Source organism: Rhea americana, unplaced genomic scaffold, assembly GCF_003343005.1.
Source record: "Rhea americana isolate MKP2758 unplaced genomic scaffold, rheAme1 scaffold_142, whole genome shotgun sequence".
In the NCBI taxonomy this organism is placed as follows: domain Eukaryota; kingdom Metazoa; phylum Chordata; class Aves; order Rheiformes; family Rheidae; genus Rhea; species Rhea americana.
In genome coordinates this window covers 2,039,926-2,066,694 of record NW_028185506.1, presented here as the reverse complement: position 1 = coordinate 2,066,694, position 26,769 = coordinate 2,039,926, and the positions used below count along the sequence as shown (strand labels likewise).

Below are 26,769 nucleotides of genomic sequence, written 5' to 3'. Positions count from 1 at the left end.
CTTTTCTACATCTTTTCAGAAGCATGGTAGCAATTGTCCGTGTTGACACCAAGGACTTCAGTGGTTTGCATAATTTGGAAGTGTCTAGTTAAAAAAAAAAAAAGAGAAAGAAAAAAGAATAAGACGTATTTTGCTAAATGTTACAGATTTAAAGGAGATCTCTCTAAAAAATGCCAATTTTGTCCCATTCCCTGTTCAGAAGCTTATAGGAATATCCTTTTATTTATTTATTTGTTTGTTTGTTTGTTTTTTATTACCGTTCCCACCTTCATTCTGTCTATGCATTCACCTATTTCTTTCTAGTGCCAGCTTTAACTGGAAGAGTATGTCTGGTTCAAGTACTGCTAGCTGTTAGGAGTTTGTCACATCTTATGCTTTGCTTAAACCCCAATATTGGAATCATGAGGTTACATGAAAATCAAAGAACTAAGTACACTTCAGTTCAAAATTTGAAAGTCAGAATAGCCCATTCAGAAAGTGATTTTTGAAATTACTGTATTGGGGAGGGGGAGCATGATTTATGRTTTTGGGAGGCTAGGGCTGGCAAACCTGCCAAAATCTTGGAAGAGTACTAACAGAATAAAATGGCACAAAAGGCTGAACCTCAAATAGGACAGATACTATCGTTATGAGAAAGCTCAGATGTGACTAATTCTGTGCCAGATCAGCTCTGGAGAACCTGTTTGAGTAGGGTTAAGACATCACTGCCTCCTAATGTCTCTCTCACTCCTCAGTCAGAGGTCTTGTTTTTGAAACAAGAACATTCAAACCAGTTGTTCAGCAGAACCTAAATGACTCCATTTATAGTCTGGAGAACTAAATACATGGTAGTTTAATAGTTCAGATGACAAACTGCAGTTCAAGATAAGGTTCTTTTCTCCAGAACCTGTAGAGGCAGCATTTTCTGGGTAAGATGTAGGTCAGCTGAGAGTAGTGACTTCTTCAGCCAACTGTGTTCAATATTCCATTGTAGAACACTAAGAACACTAAGATGAGAAGCTTAATTTTGCTGATTCTGCTACAGGGATTGTGATGTCCAGAAGACAAAGGAGAAGGAGAAAAGGGCCAATCAYATCTTAAACTGCTACTAGTATTTAACTTGTGGCCTGAGTCTTGTTCTTAYGTTAAACTTGCACCAGTTTAACTAAAGATTGTTTCCGCTTGGTCCAAGCTCTATATGGACACACTTAACTGGACCTACAGGGAAATTATGCATTTGTTGAGCTTTAAATGCTACCTCTCTCCTTGAGAGAGCAGTCTTGAAAAAAAGGATCATGAGTGAAGCCATACCCAAAAAGGGTCATGAGAGAAGCTCAGCTGCTTAGAGAACAGGAGGTGCCACAGGATGTGTGAAACAGCTAGGAAGAATGACCGTAACACAGCATGGGAGGCCAGAAAGGAAAAATGATTGTGGTATTCAGAACTGGAGAAAGAAGAGTAAAGGTAACTGAAGCAGAGCACTAGGAAAGAAACAAGATCGTGACAATTTCTCATTGCAAACTTCTTGGCCCTGAGAAGCCTAATGCACATGGCCGAATACATCAACCAAACAGCAAAGAAGACTTGACTCAATGTATGCACCCTCAGTTCTTCATGAATATTGAACTGATTTGAAGGAGTTGACTATGAATTATGGACTCCCTTAGGGCATTTTGTGACTGCAAGGCTGCCTGCCCTGTTTGCTAATTGAGAAATAAGGGGGTGAAGAATTCCTTGTTCTTATAGACAACAAAAAAGCTTGGTCATTTTTCGAATAGAGGTGGGTCACATCCAGGCTCCTGAACTTTGTGGTGTTCCCACTTCTATAATGCACTGGACGCAAAATCAGATCTTAACCCCAAAAACTGGGGAAAGATGGATCAGGTCTTAAACTCGTGTCCTTTCCTCCTGGCAGCCTCAAATACATCAGTGGGACAACGGAAGGATGGTGTCAGATCTTAGGTATTAATGGAACCCATTGGCAGTGAGAAGTCATCAGTGTGKATCCTGAGAAAACTCACTTCACAGCACCAATTCAAATGAACACTCAGTGCTACATTATTGAAATAATACATTCAAACATCTTGCAGCAGTTCATTAATTTCTCACCATTCAGATGTAATTTAATGCCCAGTTAATGTGAGCATATGTGAAGGCCAGTGAGACAAAGAGATAGAGGGAAAGAAATCAGCTGTTTTTTAAGTTCCTCTCTAAGACCTTTACAGATGAAGTACACCGGGATCACTTGCCTCTCTGTTGAGATGCAGTCATCTCTTGGGTGAAATGCACCGGCATTGACATGGAGCTACTGGAGAGAGTYCAATACAGGCCTACAAAGATGATCAGAGGACTGAAGCATCTCCTCTGTGAGGAACAGCTGCAAGAGCTGGGCCTATTCAGCCTTGAGAAGAAAAGACTGAGAGGAGATCTTATCAATGTATATRAGTATCTGAAGGGAGGGTGTCAAGGGGATGGGGCCRGACTCTTTTCAGTAGTGCCATGTGACAGGACAAGAGGCAAGGGGCACAAACTGAACCACAGGAAGTTCTGCCTGAATATGAGGAGGAATTTCATTTCTGTGAGAGTGACAGAGCCCTGGAACAGGTTGCCCAGAGAGACTGTGGAGTCTCCTTCTCTGGAGATACTCAAAACCCACCTGGATGCAACCCTGTCTAACATGCTCTAGGTGACTCTGCTTGGGGGGGAGGAAGGGGGGGAGAGGTGGACTAGATGATCTCCAGAAGTCCCTTCCAATCTCAGTCATTCAGTGATTTTAATTTCCAGAAAGGCTGATTTTGTGTCTCATCCAAAATATCACACTATCATTACTACAGCATCCCTGACAACGTACAGGGATCAGTACCAAGTTTTTGCTGAATCACGCTCAGTGTTTCTGATTTATAAACACCTACAGGCACTGGGGTCAGTGCAGTTTATGGTATATATGTRTGGAAATGTTTCCTTTATGAGTCACCCATGCTATTTACTGTGACATACAATGGCACTGATACTGGACTTTTCAGAGGGAAGAATGCTTTACTGTGAGTCATCTGCTGGATCACTGTGGATATCCCCAAGTTCCCCTTTGCCAAAGAAGGGTGGCTGCATGCAAAGCAGAAGACAGCAAAGTGAATGGGAAGGGAAAGTGCAGGATAGCATTAAATATTGAAATCTCTCGGCAGTTAGGGCTTTCCTACAGTCTTTGTGAATGTTATGGAATGGAGATGTGGGGAAAAAAAATAAAAACAGATTTTTTCCCTTCCCTTCCAAAAAAGCAAAGTGGTTAAAGAGGTATGGATTGGGTATACTGACAAACTGGAGAGCTTGAAGGATTCGCTAGGATGATGTTTCAGATGCCGATATGCTGCAGCTCCCTCCAGTGTCCACAGAGAGCAAGAGCAGCAGGATACCTCCATTTATTTCACTGTGATTTGTCTGGCAATAATAAAATATTGAACTACCTCCTGGCCAATGATTGCGTCACCAAGAACTACCCATCTGCACCAAGCTGTCCAAATGGAAGATGTGTTGTTAGCCTAAGTGGCCTGTTTGCACTGAGCAGCCTGAGCAGAACACGCACTTCCATCTTGAAGAAAGGATTTAAAGTTCAAAAGCACTCTGAAGAAATTTTGTCCAGGACCAGAGGTGAATCTTGCTGTCTATGGGAGAAGATACATTAATACACTATTAGACCAAAATGTATGGCATCAGTGCCATTAGTGAAAGTTTCCAAATAAATTTGTTTCAGGACTCAAAAGGTCTGCATCTGCAGCATCATAGTTTTCCATTTAAACYGTAGCAACAGCTTGAATGACAAGACAGAGGCACAGAGAAAAACAAAACCAAGCTATATGGAAAGATACAGTCCTGACTATACTACTACCTGGACATTCAGAAAAAAAGAGAAGGATCTGAAAGGATTCCTCAAACCAAGCATCAGTTATAACTTCAATCAGTTCTTTTGTTTGCTTAATCACCTTTTGAGTGTCTTCTGTGGAGGGAGTTTTAGCCAATCCCTGGAAGTGTGAATGGTGGTGTCTAGCTTCATTAGAACAGGCTGATGGTCCTTCAGTTCAGAACGCTGCTCTGGTGAGCAGGGAAATGCTCACTCGGTTTCCTCTCTACCCATGTCCTGCTACCTCTCAGCACCGGTGCTTTTCCTCTGAGTTTTTGGAGGACCAGAAATGAGAATGAGTAGTCATTCTGTCTTTTGTCTTGAGCACTGCCACAACCCATCCTCAGCCACTATTAAGTAAGAAATGCTGGGTTTAGTTGTCATATGCAGGTAACGCTTCTGTGTTTCTTGTGGCAGCCAAGACATGGTAAAGATTTCCTTAGTAACTGTATTTTAGGAATTACTGGACTTTGTTCCTAGCCAGCTGTTTCTTGAGAACAAATGAGGGTTACCTAGCTACCAGGATAAGGCCTACATGTTGCAGGTTTCACCTGCAAGGTTTCTGTCTTTCATTGCTGCATGAGGGAGGGAGTTTAGGTCATTTTCCAGCTTCCTTCAATACCCTTGCCTTCAGGACTGAGGTTGTTTCCTTGAAGCTCAAAGAAGGGGCACTGTTCAAGCACTGCTGTGTCAGACCCAGGGAAGGAATTCCAGGAGCAGTAAAGAGAAAAAGAAATCACTGAGAAAGAAACTGGAAATGGAGTTCCTAGGGATCTTGGAAGAAGAGTTATTTGAGAGTATTCAGTGGGGTTTGTGGACTTACTACTCCTTCATTCATAAAATGCAGTGTACTTGGAGGCAAAACAGCTCAAGGGAGTTTGAAGGGTGGCATAAATTACGATCAAATCTTCTTTCTTTTTTCAGTTTATGTCGTTCCCCTTTTGTTGATTTTTCCCCTATTCTCCATCTTTCTCAGGCTGGCCAGAATGGCAGTGGCATTGCAGAAATTGTCYCATGTTCCAGGCCCTGTTTGGTATCTGCATTGCACATGACCCTGATCCCAGAGTGAGCCCCTCCCACAGCCTGCCAGGAGGACGCCCAGGCCAAGGCAACCCAGGGAGGGAGGGTGCTCTGCTCCCTCCTTCCTGGCACTTGGCTGCAGGGTGATGTCATCACCCTTCCTGCCAGCTGATGGGCTGTCTGCCAAACCTTCCATCTGTTTGTGATCCATGGAAAGCGTGTGTCTTCCTTCTGGGCTTTTACCCTTACTTATCCAATACTATTTTCTCTGTTCTACATCTGTTACCACTTAGGACTTCAACTTGCTTTGCACCTCCTGCTTAGCTGGAGCATCATACCAGACACAGGGGCAGAGCTTTGTCCTTCCCACTCTGAAAACCCGAGTACTGACCATTTATTTGTACAACAGGGACCCAAACACCAAGTAGAAAATAATCCCATTGGAGTAAAGGGTGGTGGGGCATATCCATTCTCACTGTTCATTAAATACACTGTCCCCACCCATTGTTCTGGCAGTAAATCCTATTCTGAGAGTGATTTCAAATTCCTCCTGGACAGCATCACTTGCAGTACATGCTGGACTATGCTATGTGTCTGGAGTAATATAATCCAATAGGATTTTAGGGGAAAATACTAGAATTCATTCTGTCACCGTGGTAAACTCGATCAAATTGTGATGTGTCCAAGCCCAAAATATTTCTGGAAGTAAAAGAGTTTTTGCATTTGGCAATAGGCAGGATCAAGAGAAATGCTGGGGCAAGGAGGAAGAAAAAGGAAGGGGGCAGCAGTGGAAAAAGATACAAAAAGACTTAAAGAGGAAAAAGCAGAGACAATAGGGAAAAAAAAGGATAGAATGTAAGACTGACAGAAAGTAGTTAGATGGAAGAATAATAGTTAAGTACATTTCAAGCCTGGACTTGTCAGTCACCCATTGGGTTCACGTACAAGCATGTTCTACTACGGCCAAGTTCTAGAGCACTCTGGACAGGGGAAATCTGTTTCCTGAACATGGGCCAAAGCAACTATATAATAGAGGGTGTATTTGTGGGGATCACTGTACTACCATCCATTCCATTGGCTGATATCCTGAATTCTACTTTTCTAAAGCGTAAACTTTGGTCTCGAGGGGTAGCCAGGCCAAGAGTCATCAGTGTAAACATGAGGTGTACAGTCATAGGGCTTGGCATGGCTACCTGCTCTTGGATGAAATAGAGGAATAGTAAGAGGTTTGTATGATGTTCCACAGGATATGTCTGAGACTGATAACTGCAAAATTGATAACTCAAAATACTGTGAGTGGTATAGCTACAACTCCTATTCCCTGCTTTTTATCTTTAGGTAGAAGAGACTGGAAACAGAAAAAAAATTGAGCTGTTTTTTTAAGGGACACAGATCTTTTCTGAAAGCATTGCTCAGAGAGAGTGTCTCTGCACTGTTAGTGGGAAGGCTGTTCTCTCCTCAAATGGATACTGTAGGAAAAGTGCACATAGGTGCAGGCTCTGCAGATTTGCAGTGTGCAAGAGAGAAACAGAAAAACAGAAAGAAAAAAGAGTCAAAGGAATGGAGTGCAAATAGGCAGCTAAGTGGGAAAAGAAGGGTAGCTGTAGTGATGTAAGGAGAAGAGGGAAAAAGACAGCACTGCACAAGAGAGCAAAATACAATAGGAGACAAATAYATAATGTGGACAGGGGAATCTGTTCCTGGTCCTGAGCCATCCTGAGGGAATGGGAGGAGCAGGCTCCTTTTGGATTGTAATAAGCTCTGGAATGAGGGTGTGGACTGCTGCTCCTCATTCCCCCTTCCCTCCCGCATTCCATCTGCGTGATGACACCACATCCCACTACTTCACTGCCTTTTCCTTTTCTTTTCTTTCTTTTTTTTTTTCCTCCAAAATTGTATTTTGAAGACAACCAAAAGTAGAACATTTTCTGGGAGTGGCTGTATATGATCTAACTGTTGGCCAAAGTGAGGAGAAGAGCTGAAGGAGGAAGACAGAGTGTCTGCTGCTGTAAGGAGCAAAGACTGAGGGCTGCAGTAAGTGATGGGGATGCTATCCATTCTCTCAACATTTCTCAGAATAAATTAAGAGAGTAGAGGGAGATAGCAAAGGGAAAGTTTTCTTTCTATCCTGGGGGAGCTGGGGAATAGTTAGCCACCTGGATGAGAAAAAGGATGGAGACAGGGAAAGAAAAGAAAGGAGGTGCTAAGAGAAACAAGGCATATGGAGTTCTGTGTTCAGTCCAAAATGTTTCGGCAACAGCTGGAAAACTGGCCAGATTAGGAGAAAGCTAGGTGGGAGGGAGGCTGGAAGGAACAAAATGTCTTAAGAGGGAAATGGAGGCAGTGGGCAAAGAGTCTTTCTGGGCTGCAGAGGAGGGTGTCCCAGCTCCTAACTTAACTTTCCTCTGACTTCTGTCCTCTGCTCTACAGGGATGAAGACTTCTGGAGCCTGTATACTGCTGTGTCTCTTATCACTTTCTTTGTACCCAGCTGGTGAGTTGTTGTTCCAAGGAGAGAATTTCCTCCTCATCCTGACCCCTTGGAGTTCTCTGCAGAAGCTAAAGTGCAATGACCTGAGGAGAAAGACACATACATACAGATGGAGGGGAAAGACTGAACAGGAAAGGAATGGTGGAGATGGGTTATATGGAAAAATGAGAGGCAGTGACTGGTTCCCATATGTGCCCACTGCCCAGTAAGCAGCAGGAGTCACAGCAGATAGTTGTCCAGGATTTRTACAGCAGGGTTGTTTAGGTAAGCAAAATAGCCATGGCCAGATTTTAGAAAGCTGGTTAGTTGTGGTTAGTGCCTATTAGAGACTGTACTATATTTCATAGTTGACAGCCTGTGTTTCTGTGATTTGAATAGTGTGATTAGTGATTTCCCAGTGTTCCACATAACTTTTCCTGTCATAGCTGTGAAACACCTGTTGTCACTAGTGGTTCCTACTGAGATGCTCCCAATTCCAGGTCATTCGTTTTCCCGAGGATTTTGTAGTTTTTTATATAATTAWTTGGACAAACCTAAGCTTAAGAGTCTAGACCCCTCTCTGCTTTTGTTGTTGTTCTGTTTTATTGCTTCATGTCTTTGTTTGGAATTTGCTTGGCAAAAATTTAAGTGGGATCAGATTTGCAGAAAACAAAATGAAAGGGTAGCATCAGACATTAGAGTCGGATTGGCCAGGAGAAAGAGCAAAATTCCAATGAATGGAGAAAGCTTCACCCAGGGAAGACTGTAAGAGAGACAGATGACTGCACCTATTACATTCAAATTGGGTTATGCCAATCTACTTTCCTCATTACTGAAATAGTTGGTTCCAGATGGACCTCTTCTGCTGTTCGGTGGTTGCTTTGATCTGGGATTTAACTGAAATCTGTTTCTACTCCCAATAGCACTTTTTCCTGTAAACACTCATGGTAATTATCACAAAGAGTATGTCATGTTTGTGACTATGAAGCAGAGATGAGAACCATCCAAGAGATGAGCTTGTAGGTGGTATAAAAAGTTAGAGGGGAGAAAAAAAGGTTGTGATCTTCCTCATGCATRAAAAAGGCATGAAAGGAAGATTTCTTGCTTGTGTGTATTTTGTTCTAGGGTTTCTGTTATTTTTGTTTCAACAAAAATAACAACAAAATAACAGGAATCACCAACTGGTCTCTCCTGGTCTCTTTTGTTGTCTGGTCAGCTACAGATTTGATGAATTAGTGTAGTATCTTTTTGAGCYGAGGGTGAAGTTAGTGGAGCTTGGACAACAAAATCTTTCCTCCCAAGTGTTTRTAAAATATCTGAGTTGGATACTCAAGCAAATACGAATTGAAGTAATTGAAAGTCTGTCAAGAAATTCACTTTTTTTTGTCTCYTCACATGCAGAGGTTGCACTTCCTTGTGCCCTGTCATTTAATAATTGGACTAGTTTTCTGGTAGTCTCCTAGACAAAAAAAAAGGCTAGTAAGAGCTAAATTTCTGATGTTAGAAAAGGGTTGTTTTTATGTTAGAATTTGAGTCCTTCTTTTTTTATCAGAAACAAACCAAAAAAGCGTACGATCTCATTCTTCCTCTCTGAATGTTACCGTTAAGAGATTAGCTGGAACAGGAAAAGCTTGGGGCTGCACTACACTGTGTACTTAAGTTATTAGGCATGTCTGACTCTCCCTAGATCAGTGGCCAGCAGCTGAGCTCTTGCTGGCAGCTGGGTGGGGAAGGGAATAGTAAGGTCCTGTAATGCTGCAAAGCAGGACTGTGTAGGGGAAGTGTCCCAAGTGTGCTTCTGCAGCCTGCAAGTAACTACTCGTGGAATGAGGACGAGCTAAGGCTTTAAAGTTCCTGCAGTCTTTACTCTTGCAGTGCTTCCACTAAGAGAAGAAAGCTAAAGACTGAGTTCATAAGACATAGCAATGTGTACTGTGCTTTGAGCTGGTCCTGCACAACCTGCAGTGCCCCAGATCACCATTCTTTTTCTGCCAACTCTTTCCTTTATCTCATCTCCAGTTATGTAGACCTTTCCCTCTGCTGTGGCTAGCAGGAAATATTTTCTTATTCCTGGCTGCTGGAGGAAGCAACTTTCTCACACTTGATATTTGGACAAATGAGCGGTCTGTCTCAGTTTCAATTCCTCCTTTGTCACACAGAATGCACAGCCAAAACTTCATCATTGTCCCTCTCCTATTGCACCAAGGATCTGGAAAGGGGGAGATCTTCTATTCTGTGCTCCATACCCAGGAAGGATGGCAAACTAGCTGATAACTTGCTTAAAGAGCTACAAGATATGCARTCTGTTTCTTAGTGTGCCAGTGACTCTGCGACCTTAAGTAAACAATTTCCATGATTCGATTTCCTCTTTTATGAAATGGAGGCAGTGATTTTGATGAATCTCTAGAGCAGGGAGACACGTGTGAATTGTTTTCAAAATGCATCAAATGGTGTTGCAGAAATGCAGATTCTGGAAGCAGATCTGGAAGTTTTATAATCTCATCCCTGTGCTTGGCCTTGGACCCTGACAGAAGCAGCAGGGATAGAATCTGGACTCAATATATTCAAAAATCTTTAAAGAGCAAGTCCTGCTGGAAATCMAGGTTGAGGCAAAGAGAAGAGCATCCCTTCATTGGAGGGCGGTGGTGTCTCCTAGAAATACAAGCGTCTCATAGCAATTTCACAAATCTTCCAGTCTATAGAAATCCATCTCTTTGTCCTTTCATGATGCCATTCTGTTTCTCTTCTCTTGCAGACTGGTATCCATGGATGGTACACGGACAAGAACTGGAAACTGTAACTGGTAGGTATTACAGGTGTGTTAGGTGCTAAAGAGTTCTCATGTGACCAGTTGTCCCAAACAGTTACAGCCTGTTTCATGGCAAATGCRGTTATTTGTTTCTTTGCCTTTGCCATTGCAAGGTTGCCTTTCAGTGAGGCTTAAACAAGCCCTTTAAGACAACTTGCTAAGTGTTGTGAGCTCTTCACAAATAATTCACTAGTCTTGGAGTTTGGAGCACTAAGCCAATTTGCATGAAGTTATATTCACAGCAAAGGGTTGTGGGAAATCCATGAGAACTAATAATTCATGAGTAGTGAGAAGTCGGGAACTCTCCTGATGCTCAGGAAAATCCTGAGCAAAAGAATGCTTAAAGGATGGGTATTCTAGCAGTAGGGCTGCTGAGAAAGGACATTTTAACTTGACTAACAGYTGTTGTGGTTGAATCACTTTACTTTTTCCATTTCTGTGACATGATAAAATAGAAACAAATATGTTTTTGCGGCAGCCTTCAGCACCTAGAGGAACCACAAGGACCAGCTTTTCTTCACACTGAAGCTGTTGGCTTAGCCACCAAAACTGCCTGTGCAGTGACAGGCTTCCTGGAAAATCATTCAGCGGCTGTGGCCAGTCCAAAATGTATCCACAAACCCTTTCTTTCACACTTTGTCCCTCCATCACCCCCCTCCCCCCTCCGCCTCCAATTTTGTTATCTGTTGCTTTTCAGAGAAACTCAAGCTGCCGATGCATCTTTGCAGTTAGGCTAGGTTCTGGAGTTTTCTCCTTTCTTCTCTACAGTGAGTGCCTCAGCTGTCTGTCCTCGTACTGCAGGAGGTGTCAGTGCCTTACTTTCAGAAACTTTTCTTTCTCATCAAGCTCGCCACAGTGGCCATGTCGAAGAAGTTGGAATATGAATCTAGAGTTCAATAATGTTTAGTGCAATATGCAGCAGTAAAGAAATCCAGTCCCAGACCAGTCACTGATGAAGGGAATGAATAAGGGTGAGACAGGGGCACTGTATTTATTTACTGGTTTGGATCCCACTGTCTCATAAGTCTGCCATGGCCACCAAGATAATTCAAGCTATGTATGGTTAGCTATGCAAGATGGCATGAAGTCAAGGCATGCTGTTCTTTCAGGACGTTCTCTCTTTTCTAGGTGATCTTAACACTGACTTTCTTATCAGCACCTCTGGTAAGTTCATGTGTCTGCAACTTCAGGCTCCCTCCCCTTCACTTTTACCTATATAGCCCCAGGGAATACTCATTATGCTCAGAAAGCCCTTTTTTCCCACCTCTAACGTCTAGCAATGCTCCTCCAGCATTAGGGTGGATAAGGATGTGTTTCCAAGGAATRGTCAGTCTCACTGGCTTCTCTGAAGATGTTTGCATTGCAGAAAAGCATGAAATCTGAAGCTCACACAGCCTCAGCTTCCAAAGAAGGTTGAAGGAAGAGATTAAATGACAAGGGGGGAAAAATCGGGTAGATCAATAACCTACTGGGCAGCATTGCAAGAACTGATGGAAATGTATGCTTTTAYAAGGTAGACCTGTCCTGCTAGGCTCACAGTGGGTAATGAAGGAGAGGGCCAGAGTCTCAAAAAGGAGCCTCTCCCCTTTTTCTGTATGACTCATTTGGAATCTCTCATTGCTGACCTCTGTGATTGTTTCTCCATCTAGTGGGGCAGACTCTCAAATACATTCTTACGAGGTGTAGAGATCAGGGAGATCTGGTCATGTACTTYAGAGAGTCATACATTAGTTCAAAAGACAAAGGAGAAGAAGCAATACTAGACTGTTGCTGGAAAGTGTGCTGTGTTAGGAAATCTGAGAGGGATGTCCCATTCTCCAAGATAGCACAGTTCCATGACCTCTTTTCTGCCCTGTGACTCTGCTCATCAGCTGGCTAGATGATTGTGAATCAACCACCAGCTGTCACTGGCACATGGGAAAACACTGGAAGAGAAAATTTGAGGCTGTATACTGTATACACATGATGTATGATCTTCCTAATGGGAAGTGTCAGCAAGCTCTGTGCATCTTTTGTTAAATGTGTAAGACCTACCAGTCTGTAAAAAGATAAATAAGGGCCTTCTGTGTCCAGACCAAACTGGCTACATCTAAACCCCCCAAAATGTGGAAAAAAAAAAAGAACGTGGCTAAATGTGACACCTTGACAGCAGACTTCAGTGTTGAAATGCTTTTTGTAGTGATCAAGAAGAAACTCCTCATCTTGACCATATATTGTCGGACCCATCTCTACCCTGTAGCATCCCCCAGCTCAAGGATATTCAGCATATTCACAAGGAAAGCTAGCTATTACTCTGGCAAGTCACAGGCACTACAGATCCTAATGGTATTTTGAACAACRTATGAGATAGCTGCAGTTCAGGAATAAAGAGCAGTTGGCAAAACTGGGAGGAGGAAGAGTTCGAAAAATCAAGATCTTTTAAAAATCTTCTCTTTCTCCAGCTGCAGCTGTAACACCACCTGTACTTCTTAGCCCTGGTGAGTTTATTCTCTGTCCATAACTGAATAACTCGGGTCCTTCTTCCTTCTCACCTTGTCTCTTGCACGCTTAAAATCATACATTCGCTAATTTTCCCTAACCAGAACTGACTCCCAAAAGACTCCTTTTCTCTATGCTCATGTGTTTTGTCCGTGATTCTGGTTAGCATAATGGTACATGAACAAGAGAAGTACAAGTCATCTATTTAAAATTGATGAAAASTTGCGTCTGGCAGGTAAGTAAGAAAAAATACTGTTTTATTTTGGTACACATGGGTTGCTTTATCAGAGGGAGCAATAAATCAACTTCCTTTTGCTCCACTGTCATGGACATTAAAAAAACAGTAGGTCCAGGGATACTGTTTCTTAAAGAAGTCACTGTCCCTGAAAAAGAGTCAGTCAGGCTCCTTCCCTCCTTGTCTAGGTGGGAATTACATCGACTAACTACATTTACCCAACCTTTTGCTTTCTCACTAGATTCGCTTACAAGCAGAGTATGATGTTGAACAGTAGTGGTAGCACTTTATGGCAAAGCTTGGCCCCATTTTTAGCATTGTTGGCTAGATAGCTATCACCTGATTCCTACTGGGTTTGCACCTTCTTTCACTGTTTCATGTTAACAATGTTCCCATATTAGAAATTGCATTGGAGGGCTCTTAAAAGAGCTTTCCAGTTATTTGTTTCAAATAAACGGATGTCTAAGAAGGAATAATAGTAGCTCATCCTAACTTTGATATTTTGTGTCTTCTAGTTCAATCTGACACTGAAACTGCAACAACTGCATCAGGTACCTTTAAGTTTGCTGCCCACAGCTCCTCCTCAACTTCACTTTCACCTGCTCTGTTACCTTTCCAGRCGGGTGCTCTCTGAGGCCTGCTGGAAAATTCACTTCATTCTATTCCTTGAGTTGGAAGGACTAGAGGATGAGAGTAGTGGAAACTGAAGTCTTTCACTGGGTGGCATGTCCAGGATGGGAAGAATTGGGAGACCACCAGACCAGACACACCTGGTCAATATCCTGTCATTGTCAGTGGCCAAGAGACAGTATTTCAGAGGGAAATGCAAGAAACCCTGTTGTAGATCTGTGGATTTGATTGCCAGCAAAAGAAGAGAGCTGGATTTGTGTCCTAAAGCATGAAATTGCAGATCCTTTAGAACATGTGTCTTAAACATATGACTACAGTTTACATTTTGATTATTTGTATCTGTCCCTTTGAAGCATGTGTCTCCTGTCTTAAGGATTTTCTCCAAGGATTTTACTTAAGGTCCCCTTATTTTTGCCTTAYGAAGCAAGGGGCTCAGAAATGTCTGCCTTATTTTCTTCTTCTCTGAAGTATCTCCATCAAGAGAATAGAAAATAGAGTTTTGGTACTGCCCTCCAGACTTACAGTGAAGGCCTCTATTTTCTGTCAGAATGAGTATGCCTGCCAATGATGCTTGATTGCACCTTCGTATGTGTGTTTGTGTGTGTTCTCAGATTGTCGGGAAGAGCAGTTCCCTTGCACACGCCTTTATTCTGTTCATAAGCCAGTGAAGCAGTGTATCGGCTACCTCTGTGTTACCAGGTAAGAAATCTGCAGTTGTTCCTCAGAAAAAAACACTTGTGGTTCTGCACTTTTTTTCCTTTGGAGACTAGGGGTTCTCTCAGGGAACCAGTTGGTGAAATGAATCCATCCATCCTCAGAGTGTCCTTTTTAAGGTGATTAATTAATGCAGCATAATAACTTGTTATCATGGAGTCTTGACAAAGACTACCCTTCTATTGACAACAGCCTTTTTCTGGACTAACGACCGAACTCAGGATTTGCCTCCTCATAAGTGYTTATGTACATGTTTATTGACTGTATCCCTCTTTTTGTCTCCTTGGGTGTCTGCCTTGTCCACTCTTGTCCTTGGCATGCTTCTGGGGATCCCCTCAGTGTGCGTCGCATGTACATAATAAACAAGGAGGTGTGCTCTCGCATTGTCTGCAAGGAGAATGAGGTCATGCAAGGTGAGTAATAGAAAAAGCTAGCTTAGAACAGGCTAGAAGAATAGCCACATCCATCTGACACCATCTTCAGGCTAGCTAAATACTCACTCCCTACCCATATGTAGTAGATTCCTTGGAATTAGTTTGGGGACCTCTAGTACAATGTAGCCTTGCACCAAGTATGCATGCTGTGAGAAATACTRGGAGGTAGATACACACCATCAAGAGGTTTGAGAGCTCTTGATTCTACTTTGTCATTGCCTTGTTTTGATCAGTTAATGAATCATGTTCTATTAATTCTGAACATACCCTCACTCAAAATTACATTCCTTTGAGATTCTTTTGATATTTCTATTCATGACTAAAACAGATTTCTTATGCAGTCCTTGCTGCAGCACTGAGTAATTTTAATATGTATTGTACGTTTATAAAGCCAGAAGAAACTGAATAAAGGCCTAAGGATTTGTTCACCTGTCTTGTGTATGAGAATTCAGCATTTCAGCAGCTTCTATAGACAGAATGAAGGATGTACTCCTAATATTCTGGTGGTGAAGAGATTGAAGGACAGTTTGATGCTCTGTCACCCTGTATTTTTCTGCTGTTTCTTCAGATGAGATCTGTCGCCAGCTGGCTGGCCTGCCTTCTCGTCGTCTCCACCGCTCTGGGCAGCCCCTGAATCGCCCTTGCAGACAGCTCCTGGACCAGCAGCACAGAAGGCCTGATGCTTTGTAACCTACCAACAGTAGAAGAGAAGAAGGAAGAGAGAGGAGAGAAATCATTATCCACCCAGAAAATCCGCTGTGTACAACCCAAGACAAGTTCCGCTTGCCTGTTGTGATTCCCCTACTATTTTCTGCTTCTATCTTCCCCCACATCCTCTTCTTCAGGTACTGCAGGACACAGAGTCCCCTCTCTCCTATTCTGTTATGGTGGCTGCTGTCATCCACTAAATCTATTGCTGATGATGTGGGGTGCTCTTCTTTTCTCCCAAATTCTATTTTGCAGGCTGTGGTCAGGTCATTTCCCAGGGGTCCTTTTAACTGTGCTGCATCTTCTCTTGTTTTGCCCCTGCAGAGAGAGCGGAATGGAGACAGGATGTAGGCTTCTCCCATAGTGCTGATGCTCTAAGCTGAGTCTCATGTGGAAGATCACGAGCCTGTATGTCCTTAGACTCTTGGCATAGGTCTCTTGCATGGCATCAGCATGAGTTCTGATATGCTTAATCATCCTTACTCTTTCCAGTCCTCCTGAGCAACTGAGTTCGCAGTGTGGTAGCACAGTGGTAGGTTCCTCCTGTGTCTGCTGCCCTCAGAGAGGTGAAAGGACTGGAACTGAGCTGTCCTCAATCCAAGACAAACCTCATTGTCCCTGTATGGCAGCAGTTCATTTATAACTACCTCTGGGAAGTTCTTTGTCTCAGACCCTTTCCCTCCCTCATACACAAATGGAATCAAAAATAAGAATTCTGGAGTTAATACRGCATTACATTTTTTTTCTCAATATGAAAAGATTATGTTGATACAAAATGCTTCCTCTCCTCCCCTCTCTCCTCTTCTCCATTCTGTCCTTCTTCTACCACTAATGAAATCTGTTGTTACGCATTCCAGGCAAATTCCAGGGAGCAGGAAATATGGCTGCCTCAACTCCTAAGCCCAAGAGAGCTCAAAAAATTCTTTTTGAATTTTTTGTGTGTCTTAGCAGAACTAGAAACTTGGTTCTACTGGTCTGAAGGACAGAGCAGGAGGCAACGAATTAGCTTGTCCTGGTGATTTGTCTTTGTCTGGCTAACTCCGTCCTCTCCTGTTGCTTTCAGTATCTCCACTTGAATTCACACCTCCTAACATTGGCGTTCCTGAACAAAACAGAAAGGAGTCACAAACTGGGAAAGAATGGGGGAAAAATATCATTGTCTGAGACCCTGGGTTTTCCTTCAGGTTCTGTGGCTGTGCTGTCCTGCACAGAGCCAGGTGCTGGTGGGGAGATGGGAATATTTGTAGGTAACGGAGAATAAACACAGGCCAACCTTGGGAAGAGTTCACTCTTCTAGTGCTGGATGTCTGGTCTGCTGCAGAACTTTGTTTTCCAGGTGTATGGAAAACTATGAGATTACTATGAGATTGGATAGAGTAAGTAGRGAAGAACAGAGCTGTCTGAAGTTTCTTAATCACTCTATATAACTTACAGTGGCATGATCACCCATTCTGTAGGGCACCTCAGCTGAGTAGCTTAGCTCAGCACTGTAGAAGTGAGGCTGGACCCTGTCTGTATGATCTCTGACAAATGTTTTTTCCAGTTATTAACAGAAAGCCAGTTTGCTAGAATAGGCATTCAGCCCCTTCATATAATACACCCTCCTGCAGAACTGTTTGCCATTCAGCTTTACAGGAACAGTGATCTGCTAGATAGAGCCAGAGTAACACAATATAGGGGACAATTGGTTGTGCAGAAGTAGAATTTATTTTTTAATAGAAACACAATTAAAGAGCYTCTCCATGGGATTTAAATTTCTGCTGTATTGAGCAAGAGGCTGTGTTACATCCTCTGTGTAGAGAAACATAACCCTGTGCAGAGGCAGATTTGTTCTGTGTAAGGACAGGATTGGCCATAGCTGGGCTAAATCTCTCTATATCAATCTATTATACAGGAGAAAGAATTCCAGGTTAGGCAGTGACTGGAATTCTGTCCTATATATAGGGGCATAGTGCTCCTATTACAGAAGATGGTGCTGCTCTTGAGTGCTTGAAACTCAGGAGACTAGGGATGGAGGAGGAATTTCTCTACACTGAGAATAAGCATATTTCTGTAAAGAGGARGGCACTGCAAGCTTGATCTTAAGACCATTCAAGTGGCAGCCACTGATTTCTATAGTGAGAGGCCTGTGGAGTTTGTCTGTGTGAAGGAAGGTAGGGTGGAGATAAGATGTTAGGAGCTCTTGGGAATTGGACTAGACCAAGTCTCCRCTCCGTACTTAAGAGTTGAATATAAGCCTATATAGATATAGATGTATAACTGTATAACATAGCTACTGTACAGTATATAAAAATTTTATCTTTCATACAGTTTGGAGAATGGTTAGAATTCTTTCTGCTGCTTGCTTGCAGCAGAAACAGCAAGAGGCTCTCCTTCCCAGGAGAACACTGTTTTAATGTTAGAGTCCATATAATGCACATAAAAAATATTAAAGAAAATTTATTTCCTGTTGTTATTGACAGCTCTCATGTGTTTGAGTTTATTTGTCTCTAGCTGTATTTCCACCAGATTTGTAGCCAGACTTGACTCCAGCCTGAATCTGTACTCCTTGTTAGCCCAGTCCTGGGCTGCCAGCTGCCACTTCACTCCTGAATCACAGGTCTTTCTGAGACCATTATTTTTTCTAGAGTTACAGATAATTGCCTTCAGCAACTTCTTTTCCATGCACTTTTGTGCTAGTTTTTCTGGACAGTTGGTATCTGCTGAGCACAGGGTTAACTCATGCTGAGGACACATGTTGTCGCTAAGGATGTGGCCTGCCTTTCTGATGGAGATTTACTGTCTCTGTCTCCAACTACAATGATAAGATGGTTGAAGTGAAATAAAAGCTGTGATATATCATCTTATAACCAAAGAAGAATGTATTCACTAGAGCTCAGAAGTAGTGATAGCTGAAAAATCCATTGACTACATTAAAAATTATACATCTAGCTCAAAAGAATTATGAAAAATTCTCTTTCACTGAATTTCTGCCTTTCCCACAGATTGATCAGGTACAGCATGTATGTTAAATATCAGCCACAAAGATTGGAGGACCCAGAACACAGGAGTTTCCAGGGAGCTTTTTTTCCTGTACAAACAGTCAAGAGGACTGAGCTGCATTTAGTTGTCATTTCTAGAACAAAAGTGACTGTGGCCCAAACTACCCATTAAACTGCTTCTAACAGTTGCCCGTAATTCTTCAGGATCAGAGCATGGAATGGACATCATTGCACAAGACTAYCCCTTAGAATCAGTGCTTCTTCCTAGCTAATGGTGCTGAGTTCATGTCTCAAAATATTACAATAATAACAGCCTCAGCCAGAGGGGCCATAAATGTTGCTCCCATCCATACGTTCCTGATCCTGCTTTGACTTGTGACTTCTTGTAATGTCTTGGTATCAGGACATTCAACAAGCTGTGTAAGCAGAGTACCCATGTTATCTGGTTTAACACTGCTGTCTTTTTCAGTTTATTCATCCCTTCTGTTGCAGCACTGGAGATCACTGTCTTCCTCATGTTCATTAGTATTTATCCTATGTATTGATTTATATCCCTTGCCATTCCAACCTCAATAGTCTTGGTGCTTAGTTGCCTATCTCTGGACATTTCCCATTGTCAGTAGCCTGCTACAGGTGCCTTCTCTTGTAAATTGGGGAAACAGTTTTAAACACAGTTCCAGCTAAGTCTGTTTCCTGTAAGACTTGGCTAGCCACAAGGAGTGGTGCCAGAGTCCCATTTTAGAAGCGTGACCTAGAGTTTGTGGCTGATTTTCATAAACTCTTCTAACCTGGAGCTGAAGTTTCATGGCCTGCAGTTGCTTCCCACACAAGAACTGTTTTTGCTCATTTTGCTGTCACCCTTCCTGGTTACTGATCAGTGTTGTCAGTTTCAAGGCTGCTGTGGCCTGTGCTCTGCTGCCTAACCCTCAGTCTGAAGTGTTACCTTGCTTTGCTAGGCACAGGGAGATGGAATTCCCCCTTAAGGGTAGTCAGTCACACAGACAGGTACTTTGCCTAGAAAGCGAGATCTCCCATTTCTTCTCTTCTTTACTCTCCGCCTTTATTTCCCTCATCCTCTTTTCAGTCTATCTATCTTCTCTGTTCACATGTTCATCTCAGAGCAAGAAACAAGGTGAGGAGGACAGTGAGACTGAGGTGGAGTGGATGTTCAACGAGATGGTGTACAGTAGCCCCAAGTGAGATTGGGAGTAGTGCTTGGCCTGTGCCAGCTAAGCTTTTATCTTGCACTCTGGTTCTCATGCACTGTGGCTCCCTGAGCTGTAAAGCTCAGAGAATTTTCCAAAGAGGAGGACATACCGGTCAGAGCAGAGATGGAATAATGGCAGCACAGGTCACTTGTGCATAGTGATGGTATGTGTTAAGGGGTAGGCTCCAGGTTACACAAACAAGGTAGGAAATGCAGGAAGTATTTAACACCAATGTATTCCACYCTTTGCTGTGCCACTGCTCAGCTCTTGCTGTGGGAATCCACGAAGAGGCTGTTGAAAATGGCTGCCATATCACATGGAAGCTTCATGTTGCATAGACCTCATGTACAAGAACCCAGAGTGAGGACAGAGTGTGTTGTCATCAGATCTCTAAGCTTGGAGGGATTCCTAGAGAGCATGCTACTGATYAGGATATGGGTTTGTCCTTCACCGAGGAGAGAGATGCGTGCAATCCATCCAAGAAGACCACTTCCATTACATAAAGAACAGCTGTACTGAAATCAAAAAGGACTTCAGATTTTTAAGGTGAATGATCTCATAACATTTAMTCCTGCTTCACACGGTCTGACATTGTTTGTCAGTGTACTTTTCTCCTTATGTGTCCAGTTGTGAACAGTGCCTTGACTGGGGCAAAGGAGATCTGAATTCCGTCTCTTTATCTGCCTGCCTGCATYTTCACCTGCCTGCTCTGTGATCTTYAGTATATTGCTTCATTTCTCTCTGTTTCCTCACATCCTTAGTCCTTTTAATTGTATCAAGCTGGAATAAACACCTGCAAAATAGAGAGTCAATTGTAGTCCTTTAGAGAAAACTATTAAAAAACATGCTTGAAATGACAAGAATAAATGCAATTGTCTATTTTTACTATTATTTTTTTCCAAATAAAAATTTTTAAAASCAATTTAAATGAAATCATTTAAAACACAAGCTGCATTTACTTGCTGCCTGTGTGTTGAAGTGTGTCAAACAACTGAACTGGTAAACATCATCATCAGAGTAGAGCTTGTAAACACTCCTTTCAAAATGCTGTTTTGGGTATTTTACTAAGATTTCCATCTTCATCAAAATACAGCTTGTCACAAATTTGACATAAAAAATATAAAAAATACGTGTAATTCTTGGTGTCTAAATAATTTTTAAAAAGACATAATTCATCTGCTTAAATGTAGGAATAAATGTACATGAAACTGTATATTTTCTGAAATAAATGTCTGTGTCGAGATAGTATACGTTTCCAGTTAGGATCTCATCTTCTTCGACTTCTTACCAAGTACCTTAGAGGCATAGGCAGCAGTGGCAGGTGCAGCAGCAGTTGTTGTTTCAGACATAGTCACCGGCACAGCCTAGCAGTGTGAACATGCTACCTCTCTTAATGGATCTCTTGTACCCACAAAGCATTTCCAAGGCATTCTTGTGAGACTTAATTGCTCTGACCTTTCCTTTTCAGCACCAAAGTTAGGTGATATTAAAAAACTCACCCTCTAGAAAATGCTTACACCTTACTGTATCTCTTGACCAGTACCCAAATGTCAGAAAGCAGCTGGAGCAAGCATTACTAGAAACCATTATTATGGATTAACTCAACTATAAATAAAATATATTTTCTTCTATTGCAAAACACAGCCTAGTCTTAGTCTCCAGCCTGCTTCTTGCTGCAGAAAGAGKGTTCAAACGATGTTCTTTTTGGCCTACTGCAAAAGTGAATGTAGTAATCCCTGACTCTCTGCAATTTCCTCATCAGGTCAGCTTGAGCCAAGCACCATCACTACAGCATTTCTCTTTGATCCTTTGGGAAAGGCATCTGAACCCTTCATCAACTCAGCAAGCCCCCTTTGCCCCTTCTGTTCCATGAAAGTCTCCATAGACACTTAYTCAGGGTGGATTCTTACCCTTCCAATCTGTAATCTTTTTGGTCTTGTCAGCATTTTTTCAAACTRACATGGAACCAAGCTAGCTGCTTTAGGGTGAATGTCCTTATGCTCTACCCTGAAAGTGAGCAGCCTGTAACTCCCAGAAGGGCTCTGGGTCACACCTAAGCTAAACACCAAGCAAGCTTCTCATTTGTCTCCATCCTTTATAGAAACTTTTGGAAAGGCTCATTTTTCTCTCTTTTGTTCAGGTTTTATGATGTCCCTTGATCTATGGATCCTTTCTTTTATGCAGGGCTTGCCAAACTGATGTAGAAGACTGTCCCTCTGTCTTGGAGTTGAAAACACCATTTTATGATATGCTCCATCTTGGAGCATATTTCAAGCATATGTAGCAAGGCTTCCTTCATTTTCATATAAATTTACTGATTTCTACATTGTGTTATTATACTCCTTGCAATGGCTTTCATGTCCTTCACACCACAGACAAACTGTTTCAAAGAATCATTCAAACATCTTTCATATCCCCAGAAAGCCCAGGTGAGTTCATTCTGTCATCTTCTGCCCACTGGACCACCTTGCTTCAAATTTCATCCACAGATCTCCTCAGGGTCTGGCTAATTGATTATGCTGCCCAGAAGTTCTTACGCTTTTCTTGAATCCCCATGCTTCTGTACTGTCTGGTTCTCAGCCAAAAAAATAGGGTAGTGCATTGGTGTCATTGGTTGAATCTATGGCTTTCAAGTTTGATCATTCTTTTTCTACAACCCTTTCTGGAGCAGTGATCAGTCTCAGAGCCTCTAGATTGTCCCACAGTTACACTTGTTGTATTTTCATCAYCTCCACAGACACAGTGATCTGCTTCAACTTCTATCCCAATTTGATGGAATATTTCTTCTCCCCTAGTCTCCCTATCCCTTCCACTAAAACCAGATAACTGAAACACCTCTCTCTCCTTTTCACTTAGTTCTCAGCATGCTTGAAGTTTTGCTCTACTTTGCAGAGTCACCCTCTGGTCTCCCCATTCAGGCTTACAGGTGGGCAGTTTCTGTTTTCTGATATTATCAGCTTTCACTCCTAAGAAGTGCAAAAAGCTAGATTTTACTCGAATACAAACTAGAGAAGGCAGCTCTTGAAAGAGAATAATTCAATTCCCCTGGAGTAGACATTCAAAAAACAGGATTTGAAGACAAGCTTGAATTCAGTCCCTTCTGTGTTCTTGGGGATTCTGGTGTCTCTCCCCTCAGGAGACTCCCAATCTGCTGCCATTATATGAGCTCCTGCTTACCCCACTCTCCTCTAGAAAGAGACAGTGCAATCTCYCTTCCTTCCTGAGGGAACAGCCAGGAGAAAGTAGTCAGACATCCAGAGCCTCAGCTCACATGATTTCACAGAAGGTAAAGTACCTGCACGGAAATGATGGAAGAGATGAGTGGACACAGAGGCCTCTCATTGAGCACAGACTGAGCAAAGGGAAATGAACTACTCCTATCTGTGAACTCAGATGCCATATATTTTAGTGAGAATAGTTGTGTTGGGGTCACATCTGAGAGTGCAAGGAGTGCTACATTACATACCACGCATGATCTGAATAGGCAGTAGAAGCTGAGTTGCAAACCTCTGTGTCTAAATCCAATGACACAAATGAACTGAAGTTTTTGATAGTAATAATAATTAACAACAAATAATTTCCCAGGGTGTTTCCCCTTCAGATTTCTTCTTCTTTTTCATCACTCTGCTTTCTAGGAGCTAGCTGCTTTTCATCCCAGCAGAAGCCATGCTTTTGGCTAGACCATGAAATTAMCTGGGAAGTTCTTAACGCTTTTGGATACCCTCCTCTGGCTGGGCAGCTGGCTCAAATATGTCACAACCCCGACTACACTGTTTAAAGCAGGAAATGAGGGTGTCCCGGGTGGCCCAACACTAGGCCCCCAGGAAGAGAAGTAGAGCGTAAGGGGCAGACCCTAATTCCACTGTTTAACCCTCTCCAGTTTGGCATTAAGAAGTAGAGTTTAGAAGTGGCATTCCACCAACTCTCTGGATGCCGCCAGTGATGACAGCGTAGAAGCAACTCTGCATGCTGGCAAGGAAGAAGGCAAGAACCACAAAGGCTATCTTGAATCTTCTGAAGATGCTTGCTTTGTTGATAAGAAAACTTCGTTAGACTCAAGAACACTGTTCRTAAGGACCTCCTGGCAAGACAAGATTGTACAACTGCAGGGATGCTTAGCACATGATGGCTAGCCAAGCAACATGCAATGTGTTGCTCTGTAGTGAGCTCCCAAGCACTTCTGTCCCAGCATCTCCTAGCAAAGGACTACTTGAAAAAGGAAACTGAGATCAGGATTTACTACCCAGGCCCCAGGTGCAAGCTCTTTTTGCACTGAGTAGTATGAGCTGCAGCAACTGCAGAAACGTAAGCTAATAGCAGGCAACTCTGGTCTGTGAAACCATAACCACAGTTAGAAGGTGAGTCTCATTGTGAAAATTGTGGTGTAAAACAAGAGTTTCTCCCTGTGACTAGCAGATGATTGTAGAGATACAGAGCTGGTGACTTCCACTAAGGAGGGAGAAGACATGATTGGGAGCAGAGCCTAGGGTGCCCAAACTGGGGAGAACAGAATAACACTGAAATGCAACCTGCAATTCCCTGTGCAAAACGAGAATGCTGTCTGAGTCTGTTCAGGATGAAGTTGGGAGCCAAGTGAGATGGGCAGAGTATGCTGGAAGCTGCAGCTGCATGCACTGAAAGCAGCAAGGTGCAAGCAGTTCTGGTGGGTACTCCCCTACCCCCAGCTCTCAGCATGGGGAAGGTGCATTTTGCTTTGATCACCGACTCTGTGTTTTTCTTACTGTAAATGAGACAAACTGCCGACCGTGTCACAGTGCCTTTAGYGAAGACACTTATCTGTGCAGGGACTTGGACTCTAATCATATATCTTACCCGCATGTATGATGGAGAGGCCATTCATTGGCTCTCAAACTCCTCAACCCAACACAGTCCCTTTTCACCTTTCTTTCTCCAGGAGCCCAGGACATGTCAGTTATTTGTTGTAAGGGATGGACCTCCTGCTGCCTATGGACATGGTGGGGGCAATCAATACAGGAAAGGAGAGAAGAAAACTGTGCAGTCACAAAAGCAGGATTAAGGGTCATTAGCTCCTGTAACAAGCCCAGGGCTGGACTAGCAAGAGGGCTGAAGCACAGGAATGAGAGGCACTCACAGGACTGCGGTTGAAAAATGTGTACTCAATTCAATAGTTTCACCCTAATTTGCCTCATCCCCCAGTGCCAAAACAAGCTCAACAGTGGAACAAAAATAAACCACAAGTTTAGCCTCCATGTAAAGGTTTTGCAGTGCAAGCCTGGAAAGCCAAATTACTAGTAAAATAATCATAAAGCATGATTTTAGTGCACATCCAGCCACTAGAAGCCCTCAGTTATGTATCACTGTCATCATCTACAATCCTGCAGCATGCAGTAGTGCACAATATGGGGGTCCAGGTTTTATAACCACAGCCTCCAGTGGCACTCCCACACATTGTAAACTCCTTCCTTCTCTCCCTTGTACTTTCTTTTCATGGGAATGGATCTCTGCTTTTGTCTAAAAGAAATGCAGTCTCAGTGGCACTCACTTTAGATGTGCATTTGCAAATGCAAGGAAATAGCTATTTTGTTTTTGCTTCCCCTTCCCCACATACCTCCCACAGTCTCACCTACCCCTAGGTAGACCTCACACACATTCTTAGAGCTTTTGCTCTAAGCCTCCTTGGTGCTGTATATTCCACACTATGAAAGGCAGTGCTTTGTGATGCCACTGCCAAAACCTTCTCCCCAGGCATGGCATGCACAGATGCGTCACAAGAAGAGCTAGTAGGTCTAGGGGCAAGGCCTTTGCCCTGTGTTTTAGATGGCAAGCTGATTTAAAGGGCTCTGCTTCACATCCAGGACTGGAATGATGAGAGTGGGCTGCCTGGCAGAGCTGTGCGAGGAAGTGCAATACCTATGTGTTGGGTCTATCAGTCAAAATATTCCAATGAATCTTTGTAGAAAGAACACACAGTATAATACTGCACATCTGCTTATTTATTTGCCTGTGGATAACTGCAAGAAATGCTCTCTACCATTCCTCTGCTTGATGTCTCTCTGCAGGTCCATGTCCGTGGTGTGTCAGCACTTGCTGAGTAGAGAAAGTTTTCTTGCTTAAGGTTTTCACTTGAGGCGACGGTAAGCAGGTGGCTGCATTTCTTGTACTCAGCAAAAGAAATAGCCAACTGGTGATGCTGATGCTCATTTCGAAATGTGATTTCTGAGCAAGGGGTGAATGGAAAAAATAAATACATATTTATATCAGTACACACTAGCACATGACTTCCTGTTGACTAAACAAGCAACCTTTCCTTTGCTTTGGGGCTAGATAATTACTTTTAATTATTCACCACATTCTTGCTCTCTGTTTTCTCAGCTCTTTGCTTTCTGAATCTTTAGTAACAGTGATGATTCAGATTCTTCCCCACTCCTCAGCCTTCTGCTATTTTTCTGCTGTTCTCATTTTAAGACAGAGCACAGGACTCCAAGTATAAGAAATATGAAGAGATGCTAGGCCATCCTTYTTTGATCCTAATAAGCTAGAATAGCATCCCTTGCTAAATACACTCCATACACACCAACTCAGTGACTGTCCCTAGCTTTCTCAACTAGCCTTATTGCAATATCTGCTTACTTTAACTGCCCTGAGCTTCAGTCAGAAATAGAGATGAAATTATCTTCAGTAAGACTGTCCTTCTCTCTCACCCCTAGTCCTTTCTCCAGATAGCTGTGCACTGAGCCCAAAGGAAGGAAAACCAGAGTGATCAAAATCTCTCAAGTATAAGCTCCCAGGGAAAAGAGTCCAACCATAAGGATTTGGCAATTTAGAGTCAGAGAGGAAGCTGGGCCAGCAGTTAGACCAGGGATCAATAAAAAACAAACTTTGACAAACTTTGTTTTCTTTTCTGGAGGCACAAGTGACATCTGCTAATGAGCAAGTTCTTGCCTTGGCAAGATGCTGCAGTTCCTGCTGTGGGCAGAACTCCATAGGAGCTGAGAGTCTCTGTCAGGATGTCACACTAAACTTGCTGTGAGCCACTAAAAGCATATCTACCTGCTAACTGTGAAACCAATGCATTTCTGGTCTTGAGATTAGAGCTGAAGTTTGAGAATCCCAGTGCTGCTACTATTATGCTCCAGAGTGCATTAGCACCTCCAGTGTGAGGAAAGATACTGATTTAAATAAAAGGCATTAGAAAGCCTATATAGGTATTTAGACTTGAGAGCCATG

At 42.7% G+C, this 26,769-nt stretch overlaps 1 protein-coding gene across 1 annotated transcript; it reads left to right on the top strand.

Annotated features, from left to right (window-relative positions):
- The first annotated feature begins 6,725 nt into the window (after window positions 1-6,725).
- MFAP5 (microfibril associated protein 5) lies at window positions 6,726-20,482 on the top strand. The gene is made up of 9 exons (XM_085298864.1): window positions 6,726-6,928; window positions 7,325-7,387; window positions 10,119-10,166; window positions 11,301-11,336; window positions 12,614-12,649; window positions 13,401-13,436; window positions 14,127-14,214; window positions 14,569-14,642; window positions 15,232-20,482. The coding sequence occupies exons 2-9, from the start codon at window positions 7,327-7,329 to the stop codon at window positions 15,351-15,353; spliced, it is 501 nt and encodes a 166-aa protein (XP_085154990.1). The 5' UTR covers window positions 6,726-6,928; window positions 7,325-7,326; the 3' UTR covers window positions 15,354-20,482.
- Window positions 20,483-26,769: the final 6,287 nt, after the last annotated feature.

Bases quoted from the DNA above. Each gene is read 5' to 3' on its own strand.
- MFAP5 (XM_085298864.1), top strand. From the start codon at position 7,327: ATGAAGACTTCTGGAGCCTGTATACTGCTGTGTCTCTTATCACTTTCT. The intron at 11,337-12,613 runs GTAAGTTCATGT...CTCTTTCTCCAG, and splicing joins CTTTCTTATCAGCACCTCTG to CTGCAGCTGTAACACCACCT. The intron at 12,650-13,400 runs GTGAGTTTATTC...TGTGTCTTCTAG, and splicing joins ACCTGTACTTCTTAGCCCTG to TTCAATCTGACACTGAAACT.